Source organism: Salmo salar, chromosome 25, assembly GCF_965601325.2.
Source record: "Salmo salar chromosome 25, fSalSal1, whole genome shotgun sequence".
NCBI classification, from domain to species: Eukaryota; Metazoa; Chordata; class Actinopteri; order Salmoniformes; family Salmonidae; genus Salmo; species Salmo salar.
Window position 1 is genome coordinate 3,592,732 of NC_138315.1, and position 21,397 is coordinate 3,614,128.

General features: G+C 43.0%; 1 protein-coding gene across 21 annotated transcripts in view; it reads right to left on the reverse strand.

The window, feature by feature from the left end:
• LOC100380858 (E3 ubiquitin-protein ligase MYCBP2) overlaps positions 1-21,397 on the reverse strand; it is a 354,690-nt gene that overhangs the window by 307,999 nt on the left and 25,294 nt on the right. For all 21 annotated transcript variants that reach the window (XM_082968826.1, XM_082968836.1, XM_082968833.1 and 18 more), the window contains exons 3-4: positions 13,351-13,560; positions 1,966-2,119 (exon numbers count right to left, since the gene is read on the reverse strand). In XM_082968826.1, coding sequence (XP_082824952.1) covers positions 1,966-2,119; positions 13,351-13,560 — 364 coding nt within the window. The remainder of the gene's footprint in view (positions 1-1,965; positions 2,120-13,350; positions 13,561-21,397) is intronic.

Consider the following 21,397-nt stretch of genomic DNA (forward strand, 5'->3'; position numbering starts at 1 on the left):
CTAACGCTAGCATAAATCACTAACTATAAACAAGACAGAAAACGTTAGTAAAATACCCTTAAGTAATATGAACAATTTAGGCTTGAAACCCAGTCTACAGCCACAACTATTTAACCAACCCGACTGGATCTCTATGCGAAAAATAAAAGCATTCAAACTACCTGACATAGTGTGACTATGCTGTGTAGCTATAGTCACACTAATGTAAAATTAGCTAGCTGGCTGAATAGCGCAGCCAACATTAGCCATGTTCCAACGTTACCTCACTAGTCATTGTCAAGTTAGCCATCTTGCCAGCCAGACAGTCGATCATATCGGAGAGTCATTTCGTTATATCGCCATGTTCTAACAGTTCACTATCCACTGTATCCAAGTTTGAAATTCAGTTCCTCATGATGTAGTCGGAGTGAACAAGTCAGGGAGTTTCTTCTTCATGAATGCTTCAGACATCTTCAGAGTCAAATGTGCGCTCACCATTCTTGGTTTCGATCCACAAAGTCGCCAGGTAGCGCAGGTCATATGCCAAGCCAGACTGCCACAGAAGCCTCGAGTGGGGAGAAAGCCATCCTCCTCATGTAGTATGGGAGAAAGAGCAGTAAAGATCCTCGCATCTCCATATTTGAGCTCTCCCTTTGCTCGGGCAGCAGCGAGGATGCGGACACTGTCTTGGTACCGTAGCGATTTAATAACAAATTCCCTGGGTTCATTTCTCCGTAGTGTACGATTGGCTCTCTCGCGGAAGGGGGTAGATCCAGGATTCTGGGAATCCATTCCTGTAGAAAGGCGATGGCATCTCTTCCCTCCATTGCCTTCAGGAAATTTGAGCGCTTTGGACATTTTTCTAAGGTTCAAATGTATCCTCTGTGTCAAAATGGAGTCCTCCAACTTCTTGTGCTTTTGATAAACATCCTCGTGGACTTCCAGGATAGCAGCCTGGTGGTCAGCATGGTCTTTCTCTAACTTTGTCACTCGTCCCTTTGTGACTTTCTGGTCTTCGTGGAGTTTATCAACCAACACATCAATTTTGATGAGGCGTTCAGAAAGTGTCTCTTCAATTTTTGTAATACCTTTGGCCAAACCCATTTTGAACCATGCTGGTGCTTCTTTGAGCTAGCATCTGCTGAGACCGACAGGTTGTGAGAGGGGGTTACTTTTCATTTACATTTTACAGTTTAGTCATTTAGCAGACGCTCTTATCCAGAGCGACTTACAGTAGAGTGCATACATTTTATTACATTTTAAATACATTTTCCATGCCTCGTCTGAGGCTTTGCATGATTGGCCATCTTTTGTTTTGGCGATAAAAAGAGACGTATTAACTTCTAACTCACTTTTAGCGAACAGGTTTTATTATCTTTTCATCAATTTATTATAATTTTTTAGATAACTTGTTGATAGATTAACTGAAATATCTGGTGGTGACACAGGGAATTGCAGGACTGATTATGGCAAGTCAGTTTATATTTGGCTTGGCTCGCTAACTAATATGATTTGAATGATGCAGCAACACCAAATCAACAGCATCAGCTTTTTAGCTCCCTGACCCAGTTCATAGAGAGAAGTGGACTGCGGTGTGCTGGGATGAAGAGGCTCACTTCATCTGGGGCTTTTCGGGACCACAGCTGAGGTGTGGTGGTCTTACTGGCGCTTTTACAGTCACTGAAGCATCACCCATGTGGGTGCTACATTTCAGTAGTGGACGATGAAGCCTGCCTACCTATGGAGGAGTGACTATCAAGAGATGACGACTTTGGCTTTACCATCTTTGCTCCCTCCTCTCAAGATAATACCTTTCGGAACATCTAAAGATGTAGAAGACCATCGCTCAAATACCTATATTTGTTTGGTTAATTTGTTTTTGGTTTATTTTGTTTTTAAAGTGACTGAGATTATACTTGAAACGAAAGCGCTATATAAAATAAATATATTAGTAGTAGTAGCGGTAATAGTATTATTAGTACTCACCCAGTACATCAGGAGGTTCAGTCTGGAAGCCCTCTGGTTGTTGTCCCTGCAGCATATGCAGCAGGGCCTGAAGGCTGCGCAGACACAGGGAAGGGTGGGAGAACCGCGTCTCCTTGATCAGCTCAAACACCCCACACAGACCGATGCCAATGATCTAGAGAGAGAAACACACAATACAGTTATCAGATAGCTATAAACTACAACAGACAGAAATCAAAATATCACACACCAAAGAGGCTTAAAGACTCAACATAGCCCAGTGCCAACAATCTAGAGAGAAAGGAAGTCACTGGTACCACCTCAGCTAAAACCCAGAGAGGTTAAACCTAAATAACACTCAACCCACAAAACTAGGCTAGAAAATTGTTTTAAACACACACACTTGCATTTATTGGGTTCTATACAGGCATCTTTCTGAGTTTTATCAATCGGAGGGTTACGCAAAGGTTCAAATGGACTCCTGTGCTCTCCTTTTATCCCCTTCCCCTTCCAAACAACCCACGTCTTCTTTATTAGGCCCTAACGGACGAAAATGGATTGAGACAGGGAGGACCATCTACCTGACATAAAAATTTTCATTTCCGTTGCAAAACATTTTGTTACAGTTTACTCTAATGAACTTGACCCCAGAGAACATTCAGTTTCCTCTACTAGGCTCCGAGCCTGAACAGTGTGTACAGTGTGGGCATTACAGCCAAGTTTCACATCCATTCTGATCAGCCTATAACGATAGCTTCTCTCTGAGAGGGTAAGTTAAAGGTAACGATTTGGCCTAGAAAGGCCTGCCTCAGGGTTGCCTGTTAGAACAGAATTAAGGCAGTCCCAAATAGCATCTTATTCCCTAAATTGTGCACTACGTTTGACCAGAGCCTGAATCCTTATGGGCTCTGCTCAAAAGTAGTGCACATCATATGGAATAGGGTGCCATTTGGTACCCTAAGTAAAGAAAAAGTTATTCTGTCCTCATTAGCGTGAGGAGCTTGTTTTTGTTCGTCCTTATTGGTTCATTAATTGGCCGGTTCCACTACAGAATGAGATAGAAGAGTATATTTTATTGGATAAATGGAAGAAATATTTTATTGTGTCCAAGGTTCAGCTATGATTGAGGGGGAAATTAAGTCGCATTTAAGGAAGGTTTTTGAACTTTAGGGCCCAGCAGTTATAGCACAAGTTAATCTATACAGAACCTTGGTATTACCATGTAGATCACTATAATGTTGATCTCATGGAATGTCAGTCCTTTAGAGAGTGGTTACTTTTCTACGGCCCCATCCCTCAGCTTTATAGCATACCAGGCTGCCGTTCTGTTGTTTTTAGAAATAGCCATTAACATAGGCTAACTTTCTATCCAACCATCATTGAACATCTGATCATATTTCAGTTGTATCAAATAGAGTAGCCTATTATGCAATCAATATAATTAAGCTGTGTGTCAGTTTGTCAAATTTCTGCCCTGCTAGAGCTGCCCCTGTCAACTGTAAGTGCTGTTATTGTGAAATGGAAACGTCTATGAGCAACAACGACTCAGTCACAAAGTGGTAGGCCACACAAGCTCACAGAACAAGAACTCCAAAAGCTAAAGCGTGTAAAAATCGTCTGTCCTAGGTCGCAACACTCACTACTGAGTTCCAAATTGCCTCTGGAAGCAACGTCAGCACAAGAACTGTTTGCCAGGATTATCATGAAATGGGTTTCCATTGCCAAGCAGCCGCACACAAGCCTAAGATCACAATGCCAAGCGTCGGCTAGAGTGGTGTAAAGTTCACCTCCATTGGACTCTGGAGCAGTGGAAATGCAATCTCTGGAGTAATGAATAATGGTTTAACATCTGGCAGTCTGACGGATGTATATGGGTTTGGCGAATGCCAGGAGAACACTACCTGCCCCAATGCATAGTGCCAACTGTAAAGTTTGGTGGAGGAGTAATAAATGGTCTGGGGCTTTTTTTCATGGTTCAGGCTAGGCCCCTTAGTTCCAGTGAAGGGAAATCTTAACGCTACAGCATACAATGACATTCTAGACGATTCTGTGCTTTGGGGCAAGAGTTTGGACAAGGACCTTTCCTGTTTCAGCATGACAATGCCCAAATGCACAACGCGAGGTCCATACAGAAATGGTTTATCGAGATCGGTGTGGAAGAACTTGACTGGCATGCACAAAGCCCTGACCTCAACCCCATCGTACGCCTTTGGAATGAATTGGAATGCCGACTGCGAGCCAGGCCTAATCAGCCAACATCAATGCCCAACCTCAATAATGCTCGTGGCTGAATGGAAGCAAGTCCCCGCAGCAATGTTCCAACATCTAGTGGAAAGCCTTCCCAGAAGACTGGAGGCTGATATAGGAGCAAATGGGGGACCAACTCCATATCAATGCCCATGACTTTGGTATGAGATGTTCATGATACTTTTGGTCATGAAAGATGGTTAATTCTACATGGAGTGGTAAAAGAAGAGTGCCATCCTCCTGCATCTCACATCTGCCTGTAGTTATTGAGCTCTGCCTGCTGGACTCGTGAGGCAAACTCTGTCATACCCAAGATGAAGTGTCATGCACTCCACCCCTCCTGCCAATTGACTGCACTTGTCAATTTCCTGTAATACATTACATAGATTAAAGGGACTTCCTCTCCCACTGGAGACTTGAAGACAGAACCTCATCCAGAGAGCTGTGCATGTCAGTGTGTTAGACAGCCAAATCCTTAGATTTGGGCAAATAGACCATATAAATAAATGCAATTGTAGTTAGGTGTGCATGAAAAGCAATGCACAACTTTGGATGGCTTACATCCTCATTATTATTTGACATATTCCGCTCACTCTAGCTCTTTAACGACTGAAGCTATTAACACAAAACCAACTTCCAAATGTGCAGACTGCCCAAACCTTTTGGTATTACAACACTATTTTAATGAGTTCCCAATGCATTTCAATGGCAATAAAAGTGCCATAGACTTACATTGGAAGAATATGGAAATGTGGCCATGTATCTCCTCCACCACTTAAGTTAACACCAAACTAACATTGAGATGTACAGACTGACCCAACTTAGATTGCTTGCATTCAGAATTTTTAAAAGTAACTCAAACCGTTCAAGCTAGAGACAGTAAACCAACTTCCTCATGTTCAGGCTATCCTAACTTCAAATTTTTAAACACATTTATCAACTATAACTACATAAATGTGGATTAATTCACATAGCATTATTATTGTATGTCCCCTCGCTCACGTACTTAAACGACTGAAGCTATTAACACAACTTCCAAATGTGCAGATTGACCTAACTTAGATTGCTTGAGAATATGCACTGAGTGTACAAAACAGACAGCCTATATAAATCAAGCTTTTTTTTAGATGAATTTATATTGCTTGTCAATCTACGACTACGCTCGATCTGTCTTTGGAAACCATGTTCTGGTGCACGGCCGCTGAGCCATTTCATTGTCATCACAGCCTATACGTTTAACTGGGTTATAAGAATAATAGTAAGCACATACACATCATATACTGTTAAAAGGCATGCTGTCATTTAAGCAATCTGTTTGAATGCTCCACTTGATTAATTTTCTGGTGTTTTTGCTATAGGCCTCTGTGGGCTGCAGATCATCAGATCATAACTACAGCGAGCATGTACTGGGTCATTAGCGGTGTTTCTGTCAAGAGATTGCTCTATATATGAATGTTTTATAATATAGGCTATTGCCTATTATTTGCAGATAAAATAGGATGTTTTTGACCGCTTTGTGCTTTCTGTGGTGCTGATCGACTTACAGGTTAATTTCTGACCGTCGTCCATGGTGCTGAATGTATTGGCTATATTGCGGCTTCTCTGGTAACAGCTTCAAATGTGCCCTTAGATTAGGTTCTGCTCTGCTGTTACAATGCTTAGTAATATTAACACAGCCTTACCAACAAAATGTGTTTGATTTTAAGAGAAATACAGGTGGTGATAGGGGCCCGCATTTTTTGGGGGGCACCTGGGCATGCCATCATTAAGCTACGCTACTGAGTACATGCATCCATCATGCCATGTGTTAAGACTGGAGGCTGGTGGTGTGGGGTGTGTTTTCATGGCACACATTGGGCCCCATGATAAAAGTCACGCAACATTTGGCAATGATGTTCAGATATCCTGTGGTATTCAATCAGTTCAATCCCTTTATGGCAGCAGGGTCCATCTGCAAATTGTTTTTTCCAGCAGGATAATGCCCCATGCCATCTCCTTAGCTAAGGGCAACCATGTCATCCGTGACAGAGAGGGAGAAGTGTCCATCCATGTATACGGGTAAGAGTCTAGCTAGCTACGTTTTCAGATATTACAAGTTTCTAATTTGGTCAGAAAGTAGTTTTAATTTCAAGTTAAAGTGTACTGTTAGACCACTGTCACTCGGGAGGCCCTAAGGTACTGCATCGCAGTGCTAGCTGTGCCACAAGAGATCCTGGTTCAAGTCCAGGCTCTGTCGCAGCCGGCCGCGACCGGGAGACCCATGGGGCGGCACACAATTGGCCCAGCGTCGTCCGGTTAGGGGAGGGTGTGGCCGGCCGGGATGTTCTTGTCCCATCGCGCTCTAGCGACTCCTGTGACGGGCCGAGCGCATGCACACTGACATGGTCGCCAGGTTTACAGTGTTTCCTCCGACACATTGGTGTAGCTGGCTTCCGGGTTAAGCGAGCGTTGTGTCAAGAAGCAGTGTAGCTTGGCTGGGTCGTGTTTCAGAGGACGCACAGCTCTCAACTTAAGCCTCTCCCGAGTCCGTACGGGAGTTGCAGCGATGGGACAAGACTAACTACCAATTGGATACCATGAAATTGGAGAGAAAAAGAAATAAAAAATATATATAAAGCTTAGAAGCAATCTAATGTTAAATACTGTTGAATTAATATGGCTACAGGTTCATCTGCCTCACCTAAAGCCCATTCTTGTGGGAAGCTGCGATAGACCACTGTTACGTTCCCCAGTTTCTGTGCTGGTTTGTATGCATGTGTGTCTATTTCAGGAAATGTCTTCCTGAATTCCTAAAGCAGCTGATTGGTCAGCCCCATCGTTGATTGGAGCTCTGACCCCTCCCTCTCATCAGGAGATACTGCTGTTTCTTCAATTACCAACTCCTTCTCCAGCTTGATAAAAGCCAGTGTTCCTTTGTCAGAGAAAATAGCTTATTTTTATGTCCTGTGTTGGTTGTTGTGGTCAGTGAGTTTTGTAGACGCTCCTTCAGAGTTATGTGTATGACAATAGGACTTAGTGTTTTTGGTTTTTGAAATGTTTCACTTATAGTGTTGGAAAATTATTCTGTTTAATTTCTTCCCAGGGGGGAAGGGGAACGCACCTTGGGAGCGTTTAGGCAAGAGGCCTGCAGGCATACATAACCCGTAGTATTTAATCCGTCTACGCACACTAGGTAAGACCTGGGCGGACCAACCCCTATATTTTGGTTAGCGAGCCAGGTGGTGCTAAAGGTCAGGTTAGAAGTGGGAAGGCAGGTAAGGTAGGAGAGGGAATTCCTTAACTTTTACTTTCTTTGCTTTGGTTCCATCTAGCCCCTTTTCCCCACATTACCGTGTTTAGGAATACTAAATTCCCTGCCTCTGTCGTCCTTCCCCGCACCTACGATCACATACTTTTTTCACTCCACGGGGTTGAGATGTAGCGGGTTGTTGCGTTCCCTCCTTCAAGAGGCGTGCGTAACAATAACCAAGTGCTAACTGTCAGTATCTGGATAATATGAATAAAATGCTTTATAACGCATGTGATATCAACAGAGGTATATTTTCTGGGTGATTTAAATATTTGGCTCTCATCAAGCTGCCCACTCATACCCCACAAGAGGTCTCTTCACAGTCCCCAAGTCCAGAACAGTGTCACGACGTGGCCCTTTCATATCAAATCAAATTTTAATGGTCACATGCACATGGTTAGCAGATGTTAATGCAAGTGTAGCGAAATCCTTGTGCTTCTAGTTCCGACCATGCAATAATATCTAACAAGTAATCTAACAATTTCACAACAACTACCTTATACACACACAAGTGTAAAGGAATGAATAAGAATATGTACATATAAATATATGGATGAGCGATGGCTTAACGGCATAGGCAAGATGCAGTAGATGGTATAGAGTACAGTATATACATATGAGATGAGTAATGTAGGGTATGTAAACATTATATAAAGTGGCATTGTTTAAAGTGACTAGTGAAACATTTATTACATCCCATTTTTAATTATTAAAGTGGGTAGAGATTTGAGTCAGTATGTTGGCAGCAGCCACTCAATGTTAGTGATGGCTGTTTAACAGTCTGATGGCCTTGAGATAGAAGCTGTTTTTCGGTCCCCGCTTTGATGCACCAGTGCTGACCTCGCCTTCTGGATGTTAGCAGGGTGAGCAAGCAGTGGCTCGGGTGGTTGTTGTCCTAGACGATCTTTTTGGCCTTCCTGTGACATCGGGTGGTGTAGGTGTCCTGGAGGGCAGGTAGTTTGCCCCCGGTGATGCGTTGTGCAGACCTCACTGCCTAGTGGTTGTGGGCGGAGCAGTTGCCGTACCAGGCGGTGATACAGCCGACAGGATGCTCTCGATTGTGCATCTGTAAAAGTTTGAGAGTGTTTTTGGTGACAAGCCAAATTTCTTCAGCCTCCTGAGGTTGAAGAGGCGCTGTTGCGCCTTCTTCACCACGCTGTCTGTGTGGGTGGACCATTTGAGTTTGTCCGTGATGTGTACGCCGAGGACCTTTCCACCTTCTCCACTACTGTCCCGTCGATGTGGATAGGGGGCTGCTCCCTCTGCTGTTTCCTGAAGTCCACGATCATCTCCTTTGTTTTGTAAACATTGAGTGTGAGGTTATTTTCCTGACACCACACTCCAAGGGCCCTCGCCTCCTCCCTGTAGGCCGTCTCGTCGTTGTTGGTAATCAAGCCTACCACTGTAGTGTCGTCTGCAAACTTGATGATTGAGTTGGAGGCGTGCATGGCCACGCAGTCATGGGTGAACAGGGAGTACAGGAGAGGGCTGAGAACGCACGTTTGTGGGACCCCAGTGTTGAGGATCAGTGGGGTGGAGATGTTGTTTCCTACCCTCACCACCTGGGGGCGGCCCGTCAGAAAGTCCAGGACCCAGTTGCACAGGGCAGGGTCGAGACCCAGGGTCTCGAGCTTAATGACGAGTTTGGAGGGTACTATAATATAAGAATAATTTGGAGAATCCTCTGTGTACATCATAAACTGGTATACAAGTGAATTCATGCCTCTTAAAAGGTGACAAACCCAGAGTTTCTTAAAATTATACCTTTTAAAATCACAGGAGACAAAATTTTATATTTTGATGTTGTCATCCCAAAGGACTCTAAATGTATTTAGAAATTGACCTACCGACATGATAGAAGTTGAAATCTGGAGAGTGCTGCCTATCTACGATAGGCCATGTTAACGCTATTAAAATGGTTACACTCCCAGATTCCTTTATCTCGTTTAGAATCTGCCACTATATTTTTAACTAAAGCTTTTTTCAAATCCTTGGATTCTATCATCTTGCCTTTTGTGTGGGGATACAAAGTACACTGTTTTTTTTAGAGATACTATCAAGCCCAAAGAATTAGGGGGCCTGAGCCTGCCAAAGTTTCAGCATTATTATTGGGCAGCAAATGCTAGAGCACTGGCTTATTGGCAGGATACATACCCTGGCGTGGTAGATCCCTCCACCCGTTCATACCTCATTATTGAACAGGATAAACATAACACCTGTCTTCCAGGACTTCTCTTTTCATCAACTAAATCTCCTACAGATATTAATGGCAATAACTTTAAGCAAAACATTTTAAATATTTTAGAAAAATGTGGTATCAAATAAGGAAAACATCTGCCTGTACTCCTATTTGCCATAACCATGCTTTTCCCCCTCACTAATTGACAATACTTTTTTATTCTGGAAGATAAAAGGAATTACTACTATTGCAGACCTTTTACATCAATAATATTTTGCCACAAAAATAATGACATTCTCGCAGGGAAGAAATCATGGACAGGTTCTTCATGAGTGTCAATGCAACCAAACTTAGCTTTAAGTGTTTTTGAGGAAGTTTTGGCTTGCATTGCAGATTTGCTAACATCAGATTGGCTGTTTATCATGACTGTTGTATACATTCCCCATCAGGACAAGAAATGTAATCTTCTGATTTTAAAAAGCCTGAATTCATACAATTATTATTAGGTAGGGCCCTACAATAATATATGTTTTTGCCTTATTCTGTTTTGTTCATTACAAAATTCTGTTTTCTCCTGTAAGTTTTTCCAAGTTTCCCTTTTCTCCTTTTTTTTCTTCTTCATGTTTTCGCTCTCAAAATCTGACTTTTTAAAAATAGAAAAACAACTAAATTGGATGTTAAGTCCACAACAATGCTTAAACCACATTTGGAGACCAAATGAGGTCTGGGAAACATCTGAGAAATATAGATTTTTGGGTGTAGTAATTTTATTTAACCAGGAAAAGCCCATTGAGACCCAGAGTCTCATTTTCAAGGGAGACGTGGCCAAGGCGGCAGCAACAATCAATACATTTCAGAATTAAAACATACAATACAATTCAACAAAATGTTCCAGCCTAAAAAGAGCATTTACACTCCTCTGTAACAGAGTCCCCTATCAAAAAGTGACCCTTTAATTCAAGTGTGCACCTTGCAAGAGGCTGTTGTTTAGCTGTGTTTTTGTAGCGTACATGTGATGGTAGAGTTTGCTAAATAAATACCCACTGGATTGATGAAAATAATCATTCTACCTTAGCATTTAATTGACAAGGTTTATAGGAAAGCCTTTCCATCATTGCTAAAGGCTACACAAAGAGGTAGACGTGCACACCGCACACACACAGATAAGGGCATTCTCGTTGCCTATTCAAAAAGTTGCAGGAAATACGAATCACGGCAAAGGTGGCAGGGTAGCCTAGCGGATAGGAGCGTTGGGCAAGCAACTGGAAGGTAAAAATCTGTCATTCTGCCCTTGAGCAAGACGGTTAACCCCAACAACAACTGCTCCCTGGGCGCCGGTGACGTGGATGTCAATGTCGATTAAGGCAGCCCACCGCACCTCTCTGACTCAGAGGGGTTGGGTTAAATGCGGAAGACACATTTCGGTTGAATGCATTCAGTTGTGTAATTGACTAGGTATCTCCGCCCCCATTCTGTTCAGGTCTTATGATAAACTTGGGAAAACTAATACATTTTCAATACATTTAGTTGATTCCCTAATGAGGTCAAAACATTTTTGAATATTGTTGAATTCTATTTTAATGCCTGGATCACGTGAGGGCCTAATAATCAAATTTGGACCAGAATGATGCTCTCCACTACCCATTGTTCCTGCAGTGATGATTCACCATCTTTGTCGAATGTTTTCATAATTTATCTGCAGTAGCCTATGCAAATTATGGACCAAATGAACAGCTTTCTCACCGATGCAATTCGGTAGGTTACACTGACTGATGAGAGTCACTCACTAAGTGGATTTCGACTCATCGTTACCACTTACATTACATGGGACATGCAAATTCACACATCATGCCCTCGCCCTTCTCCGTGCAAAGAAATTTGACTGCAACCAACCTCTGCGCACACAAATTGTACTGGGAGGTAGGACAGACCGCAGACTGCGTTTCCCTGCCGTCGCTCGCTTTGTGACTGGCGCTATATATCCAATTTTTTTGTCAGTTAAGAACAAATACTTATTTACAATGACGGCCTACCGCAGCCGAACCCGAACGACGCTGGGCTAATTGTCCACTGCCCTATGGGACTCCCAATCACAGCCGGTTGTGATTCAGCCTGGAATCGAACCAGGGTCTGATGTGACGCCTCTAGCACTGAGATGCAGTGACTTCGACCGCTGCGCCACTCGGGATCAATAGATCGCTAGAAGATGCATACCGTTCATTCTAGCGGGAGAGGGCTCGACGGACTAGAGATTTGAAACTTTTAATAAAAGTAGCCTAGTTTATATGAAGTTCAAAAAGTATTCAGCTGAAAATTTGTCTGTAAACAGCTAATGAGCTGACGGCCGGCACAAAAAAAAATGCGGGGATTGCAGGACACACACACACACGCAAACAAAGACAGGCTACATACACACTCCCTACTCTGTGTGCTGTGATATTGCTCCTGGGGACGTGCTCTGTTTCAATGAGGCCACAGTGGCAAAGCAGTGACGAGCAGAGTGGGACAGACAGACGCAGAGAAAAGCAGGGAGGGAAAGAGAAAATAGTCATTAAGAGAAAGTGAGACACAGAGAGAGCTAAAAGAGAAAAAGATAAAGATAGTGAGCCAGAGAGACAGCGAGAGTGAGAGACAGCAAGAATGAGAGTGACAAGGCAGTAGCTAATCCTCACAGACCAGCGCTTTAAGCCTCTCATAGTGTTGCTATAAATTATCATCATGGCAGTCAAAAGGGTTCAACAACACTAACCCAGAGAAACAGAGCTCAGTGTCGGGGCGGGAACCTGAGAGCAATGGGAGATACAGGATATAGGCTACAGTGGGTGAAAATTTCACTAGGTAGAGATCAAGGATCAGCTTCCAAATCCTAACCTTTGGTGGAGAAAATGCTAAACTGACTCTAGGTCAACATCTAGAGGCAAAGTTCACCATACACCATATAGCCTTGACTAAAATGGATGAGTATAACTTTGGACATCTGTCCTACCTTAAGGTACGATATGATGTGCAACATACTAAGGAGATCACATTCCAACTTATATTTTGCTAACTGATTATTTAGGAAAATTCAAGATGCATTTCATATTTTAGGACAATTGAGGTGGATTAAAATGATACCAATTTGTTCCATTATTTCTGACCTTAGGAAGCTTGATGGATCAAGCGTGATATCCAATATATTGGGATAACAGGTTGAGGACCCAAGCTAGATAGCCCGGTAAATTAGAATTTCCCGCGGGTAAAAATTCTAATTTACCGGGCTATCTAGCTTGGGTCCTCAACCTGTTATCCCAATATATTGGATATCACGCTTGATTTTGGATACCACCCTTGAATTGGAGTCTGCAAAAGAAGACTGATCTGACTCCCAGGCTAGCACATCCCCTGTAGTCATGCAGGCCTACTTCTCTAGTCGTACTGGCAAGCATCCCTCTCCCTACACTGTTTGCCTCCCTCCGAGTGCATTCGTTTTAGCTTGCCCGGTGTTTCTTTCCACCCATAAAAATGTAGTTACTAGAACGGACAAAGCCCCTCCGACCACAGCAATTTGAGTAGGGCACTCAATTTGACTACATGTGGGTACAATCAATATGGCAACCTGTCAAGGAACGCTGATGTGAATGTCTGTTCTATTCAATATATTTCTACCCTTCCACCAACCCTGTTCCCATCCCTGTGCTTCTGAAGTTACCTTTGGCAGCTTGATGGCGGGCTCACGGTACTCCTCCTCCTCCTCGCTGTCCGAGTCACCGCTCTGCACGGAGCTTTGTGAGGCCAGGGACGACTCCCGCTGCTGCCAGTCCAGCACGCAGTGGCGCACGTTGCAGTACACGTTGAACGCCGATGGGTTGCTGTGTAGCTTGATGTCCGGCACACAGAAGGCCCCATCGAGGTTATCCGTCTGTGGAGAAGATAGAGATAAAGTATAAGAAATACAGCCATTACTCACAAATTAAACAATATTTTGTTTCAGCAGTCAATGAATGAAGGCAGTTTGCCCCTCAAGCCTTCATCAAAAGAGAAGAGAGATCATTAGAATGCATTAGAATGCATATTCAAATATGCAGGCATTCTTGGAGGAAGACGTAGGCTCAGTTCTTGAGCTAACTGTAGCAGTCCCATGGAGATTGATTCACTGTTTGAAGTAGAAGGTAGTCCAGATAGTCGAGACACTACAATAAAGCCTAAAGAGGGATAGTGAGATACAGCCTATTCAGTGAAAATCATTCTGTGAAACTAAGCCTAATGTGATTCTGTCTGCAAGAAGAGGACACAGTTCTCAGTGCAAGAAAAAGGATGAGAGGGGAAGACAAAGCGATTCAAGTGAGAGAGCGATGACAAGAAGAGAGACGGCAGGAGATAGGGGAGGAGAGGAAGGCAAAGAATAGATAATTTTATTGTGGTGTGAGCCGTGACGGTAGGAGTGAGGACAGCCCAATAACCATTGAGGGGAGTGGGACTGTTTTAAAAATGAAGGCTAACAGTGGAGGGGATGCGGCCATTTGGAAAGTGGAATACCTAGTTAGTTGTACAACAATGCATTCAACTGAAATGTGTCTTCCGCATTTAATCCAACTCCTCTGAATCAGAGGGGTGAAGGGGCCTGCCATAATCAACATCCACGTCTTCGGCGCCCAGGGAACAGTGGGTTAACTACCTTGCTCAGGGGTAGAACGACAGATTTTTACCTTGTCAGCTCTGGGATTCAATCCAGCAACCTTTCGGTTACTGGCCCAACGCTCCTACCCGCCAGGCTACCTGCCGCCCCATTTGTAGGCCAATGCCTTGCAGTGATAAGCACAAGGACATGACTGGCACACAAAGCCATCCAACCCATCTACAATAATTTAGGATCTGTTTTGCCTCTTAGATGATAATAAATACGATAACATGGACAGGGGGACAAGATACTAGATCAGGACGCTTTATGAACACAGGCTCTGGTCAATAATTTTTAAAAAGTGACTCCTTTTGTTCATTACACTGTGAATATGGATCAGTATAAGCACTGAATGGCTTTTAAAACAATGCTAAATAACCCAGCATTGCCGCCAGCAGTAAGGTCAATGAGTCATTGAAATGAGGGGTTGGATAAATCAAGCTGAGAGGCATAAATTATCTTCAGGTCGGAGAGAGAGGAGCTCTTCTGCAAAAAAGAGTTAGAGTTTGATAAATGTAGATAAACTTGACATTTTTCCGCAAGGACTTATACAGGATACTAACCTCAACATTAAAACCTTCAATCCAAATTCCATACCTAAAACCTTGACTTTGGACAAAATTACCTGAATGGACTATTACTATCAAGGGGGGAAAAAAATCCAGGACAGCAAAACAATTAGACCAAATTAGCCTGTTAGGGCTAGGGGGCAGTATTGACACGGCCAGATAAAAAACGTACCCGATTTAATCTGGTTACTACTCCTGCCCAGTAACTAGAATATGCATATAATTATTGGCTTTGGATAGAAAACACCCTAAAGTTTCTAAAACTGTTTGAATGGTGTCTGTGAGTATAACAGAACTCATATGGCAGGCCAAAACCTGGGAAGATTCCATGCAGGAAGTGGCCTGTCTGACAAGTTATTGTTTATCTTGGCTCTTTTTATTGAAGTCTGAGGATCTTTGCTATAACGTGACACTTCCTACGGCTCCCATAGGCTCTCAGAGCCCGGGAAAAAGCTGAACGATATCGAGGCAGCCTCTGGCTGAAACACACTATCGCGTTTGGCAAGTGGCCGATCAGAGTACTATTGGCTTAGGCGCATGCCCGAGTCGACCCCATGCTTTATTTTCTTTCGTCTGTTTACCTAAACGCAGATTCCCGGTCAGAATATTATCGCTTTTTTACGAGAAAAATGGCATAAAAAATGATTTTAAACAGCGGTTGACATGCTTCGAAGTACGGTAATGGAATATTTAGACATTTTTTGTGTCGAATTGCGCCATGCTCGTCACCCTTATTTACCCTTTCGGATAGTGTCTTGAACGCGCGAACAAAACGCCGCTATTTGGATATAACAATGGATTATTTGGGACCAAACCAACATTTGTTATTGAAGTAGAAGTCCTGGGAGTGCATTCTGACGAAGACAGCAAAGGTAATAACATTTTTCTTATAGTAAATCTGACTTTGGTGAAGTGCTAAACTTGCTGGGTGTCTAAATAGCTAGCCCTGTGATGCCGGGCTATCTACTGAGAATATTGCAAAATGTGCTTTCACCGAAAAGCTATTTTAAAATCGGACAAATCGAGTGCATAGAGGAGTTCTGTATCTATAATTCTTAAAATAATTGTTCTGCTTTTTGTGAACGTTTATCGTGAGTAATTTAGTAAATTCACCGGCAGTGTTCGGTGGGAATGCTAGTCACATGCTAGTCACATGCTAATGTAAAAAGCTGGTTTTTGATATAAATATGAACTTGATTGAACAAAACATGCATGTATTGTATAACATAATGTCCTAGGGTTGTCATCTGATGAAGATCATCAAAGGTTAGTGCTGCATTTAGCTGTGGTTTGGGTTTATGTGACATTATATGCTAGCTTGAAAAATGGGTGTCTGATTATTTCTGGCTGGGTACTCTGCTGACATAATCTAATGTTTTGCTTTCGTTGTAAAGCCTTTTTGAAATCGGACAGTGTGGTTAGATTAACGAGAGTCTTGTCTTTAAAATGGTGTAAAATAGTCATATGTTTGAAAAATTGAAGTTTTTGCATTTTTGAGGTATTTGAATAACGCGCCATGGGATTACACTGGCTGTTGAGTAGCCCATAGAGGTTAAATCATGAGAAAACAAAAATAATTACTTGACACAGTGGAAAGAATTTACAAAAAAACAGCAAACTAGAATGCTATTTGGCCTTACACAGAAAGTACACTGTGGCAAAATATCTGACCACTGTGACTGACCCAAAATTAAGGAAATATTTTACTACTCAGTAAGCATTGGCTTGTGAATGAGAAAGGCCACCGAAGGCAGACCTGGCTCTCGAGAAGACAGGCTATGTGCACAATGCCCACAAAATGAGGTGGAAACTGAGCTGCACTTCCTAACCTCCTGCCAAACATGACCATATTAGAGACACATATTTCCCTCAGATTACACAGACCCACAAAGAATTTGAATACAAACCCAATTTTGATAAACTCCCATATCTATTGGGTGAAATACCAGTGTGCAATCACAGCAGCAAGATTTGTGACCTGTTGCCACAAGAAAAGGGCAACCAGTGAAGAACAAACACATTGCATGTTTATTTATTTTCTCTTTTATACTTTAACTATTTGCAGTTTATTACAACACTGTACATTAGACAATGACATTTGAAAGGTCTTTATTCTTTTGGAACTTTTGCGAGTGTAATGTTTACTGTAAATTTGTATTGTTTATTTCACTTGCTTTGGCAATGCAAACATATGTACGCCATGCCAATAAAGCCCCTTACATTTTAATTGAAATGAGAAGAAATCCACCATTGCATGTAGACTAATGCCTGATAACATTATTGTTACAAAATGATCAATGAATTAATCAATAGCACCTAAAAAGCTGGATAGACGAAATCAAATGACTTCTTTTCACGGACCAGGGTAAAGGGTTACTACACGGTCCTCCTAAGGCAACGTCCGGATGGAGAATGCTTCATGATATTGATTGTTTTCCCTTTGCCTTGCTGCGTTGTCACATTTCTGGCATCGAAGCCACTGACAGACGATGATACATTTAGGAAAGGGAGGTCATACATTTTTTCAGTGCACAACACCAGGGGGGAGGAGATATCTACTCTCCCCTTCTTTCCTCAGGGAGGGTACCAGTCAAGTCAGAGTACAGCTATGTCATTCAACAAGGGGCTGTGCCTGTGAAAAGAGCACTTAGGCCTAGGCACCATTTACCACAGAAATAAGGTTATAATGGCCCGTATGTTTCCAAACACTTATTCATTAATGTGGATGCTACCATGATTACAGATAGACCTGAATTAAATCGAGAATAATGATGAATGATTAAGTTAGAGGCACAAATATCATACCCCAAAAACATGCTCACCTCTTATCATTACAATAACAGGGGAGGTTAATATTTTCATGGGGGGTATGATATACCTCTAACTTTCTCATTGATCAGTATTCACCATTCATTCAGGATTATCCATAATCATGGTAGCATCTACAAGAATGTAGAAGTGTTTAGAAACATTCTACTTTTATTTACAATAGAAATTACTCCAAAATATACCGTACATTTTTATTGGGCAAAAAATAATCTGAAACACAACCAAAACAAACAGCAAATGGATACAGCAAATTTGTAGATTCCCAAGGTTGATGTAGTCATTGCATGCTACGAATATGTGGCCAAATACTTAACTTTTTACTACTTTAATACACAAGTGAATTTGTCCCAATACTTTTTGTCCCCTAAAATGGGGGTTGTATAAAATGTGCTATAATTTCTAAACGGTTCACCCGATTTGGATGAAAATCCCCTCAAGTTAAAGCTGACAGTCTGCACTTTAACTTCATAATCATTGCATCATTTCAAATCTAAAGTGCTGGAGTACAGAGCCAAAACATGTCACTGTTCCAATACAGTGCATTCAGAAAGTATTCAGACCTCTTCCCTTTTCCACATTTTGTTACATTACAGCCGTATTCTAAAACGGATGAAATAAAAACAATTCCTCAATCTACATACACTACCCCATAATGACAAAGCGAAAACAGGAATTTTTGAACAGTAATAAATAAACTAAACAGAAATACCTTATTTACATAAGTATTCCGACCCTTTGCTATGAGACACGAAATTGAGCTCAGGTGCATCCGCAAGACGGCAGCCATACTGTGCGGTGCCATATTGCTAAAGTCCAAAGCACCAGGAAGATTAGGCTATATCCAACCCCCTTTCCTGACCTACATGTATTGCAGGGGTGGAAATTTTACTGCTGCAAATCCAGTATTGGTCATTTATACAATAACTTTTTTTTAATGTATTTTTCGTGTGTCCATATTGCCCATTAGCTTCTACTAGATACACCATATGGGTCAAAAGAACTGAAAAAAGCGTTAGATGTTCTCTTGAACCATATGGTCTATCTACTAGAAACTCATGGGCAATATGGACACAAATAAAATAACGCCGGAAGACATGGTAGCTGTTTTATGGGCGCCCAACCAATTGTGCTATTATGTGGTTTTTTTCGCAACTTATTTTGTACATAATGTTTCTGCCACCGTATCTTACGGCAAAAAAGAGCTTCTGGATATCAGGACAGCGATCACTCACCTCGGATTAGACAAAGATTTTTTCTAGAACAAGGAGGGCGCACAAGATATTCTCCAAACACCCCACAGGACCGACATCCCCGTTACTTGCAAGAGGAAGCGACGCAAGTACAGAGGACAAAGAGCCGGATATCTGGTCAGGATCCGGAAAAGGCGATTGGGAAATCTGCCGTTACCATCAATACTACAAGCCAATGTGCAATCATTGGACAATAAACTAGACGAGGTACGATCACAAATATCGAATATTTGCTTGCCTGATGTAGAGTATAATGTGATAAATTGCAGGCCACAGTACTTGCCTTGAGAGTTTTCAGCTATACTTTTCGTGGCTGTTTATTTACCACCACAGACAGATGCTGGCACTAAGACCGCACTCAGTCAGCTGTATAAGGAAATAAGCAAACAGGAAACCACTCACCCAGAGGCAGCGCTCCTAGCGGCCGGAGACTACAATGCAGGGAAGCTTAAATCAGTTCTACCAAATTTCCATCTACATGTTAAATGTGCAACCAGAGGGAAAACAAATTCTAGATCACCTGTACTCCACACACAGAGACGCGTAACAAAGCTCTCCCTCGCCCTCCATTTGGTAAATCCGACCACAACTCTACCCTCCTGATTCCTGCTTACAAGCAAAAATTAAAGCAGGAAGCACCAGTGACTCGGTCTATAAAAAAGTGGTCAGGTGAAGCAGATGCTAAACTACAGGACTGTTTTGCTATCACAGACTGGAACATGTTCCGGGATTCTTCCGATGGCATTGACGAGTACACCACATCAGTCACTGGCTTTATCAATAAGTGCATCGAGGAAGTCGTCCCCAGTGACTGTACGTACATACCCCAACCAGAAGCCATGGATTACAGGCAACATTCGCATTGAGCTAAAAGGGTAGAGCTGCCGCTTTCAAGGTGCGGGACTAACCCGGAAGCTTACAAGATATCCTGCTATGCCCTGCAACGAACCATCAAACAGGCAAAGAGTCATTACAGGGCTAAGATTGAATCATACTTCACCGGCTCCAATGCTTGTCTTATGTGGCAGGGCTTGTAAATTATTACAGACTACAAAGGGAAGCACAGCCGAACTGCCCAGTGAAACGAGCCTACCAGACAAGCTAAATCACTTCCATGCTCGCTTTGACGCAAGCAGCACTGAGGAAGGCATGAGAGCATCAGCTGTTCCGGACGACTGTGTGATCACACTCTCCGTAGCCAAAGTGAGTAAGACCTTTAAACAGGTCAACATACACAAGGCCCCAGGGCCAGACGGATTACCAGGACATGTGCTGGCCAAATGGCAGGTGTATTCACTGACATTTTCAACGTCTCTGATTGAGTCTCTAATAACAACATGTTTCAAGCAGACCACCAAAGTCCCTGTGCCCAAGAAAACAAAGGAAACCTGCCTAAATGACTACAGACCCTTATCACTCACGTCCGTAGCCATGAAGTGCATTGAAAGGTTGGTAATGGCTCACACCATTATCCCAGAAACCCTAGACCCACTCCAATTTGCATACCGCCCAAACAGATGATGCGATCTCTATTGCACTCCACACTGCCCTTTCCCACCTGGACAAAAGGAACACTTATGTGAGAATGCTATTCATTGACTACAGCGCAGCATTCAACACCATAGCACCCTCAAAGCTCATCACTAAGCTAAGGATCCTGGGACTAAACACCTCCCTCTGCAACTGGATCCTGACGGGCCGGCCCCAGGTGGTGAGGGTAGGTAGCAACACATCTGCCACACTGATCCTCAACACTGGAGCTCCCCAGGGGTGCGTACTCAGTCCCCTCCTGTACTCCCTGTTCACCCACGACTGCATGGCAAGGCATGACTCCAACACCATCATTAAGTTTGCAGATGACAGCCTATAGGGAGGAAGTCAGAGACCTGGCCGGGTGGTGCCAGAATAACAATCTATCCCTCAACGTAACCAAGACTAAGGAGATTATTGTAGACTACAGGAAAAGGAGGACCGAGCACGCCCCCATTCTCGCCGACGGGGCTGTAGTGGAGCAGGTTGAGAGCTTCAAGTTCCTTGGTGTCCACATCAACAACAAACTAGAATGGTCTAAACACACCAAGACAGTCGTGAAGAGGGCACGACAAAGCATATTCCCTCTCAGGAAATTACAAAGATTTGGTATGGGTCCTGAGATCCTCAAAATGTTGTACTACAGCGGCAACATCGAGAGCATCTTGACTGGTTGCATCACTGCCTGGTACGGTAATTTCTCGGCCTCTGACCGCAAGGCACTACAGAGGTTAGTGCATACGGCCCAGTACATTACTGGGGCAAAGCTGCCTGCCATCCAGGACCTCTACACCAGGCGGTGCCAGAGGAAGGCCCTAAAAATTGTCAAAGACCCCAGCCACCCCAGTCATAGACTGTTCTCTCTACTACCGCATGGCAAGCGGTACAAGAATGCCAAGT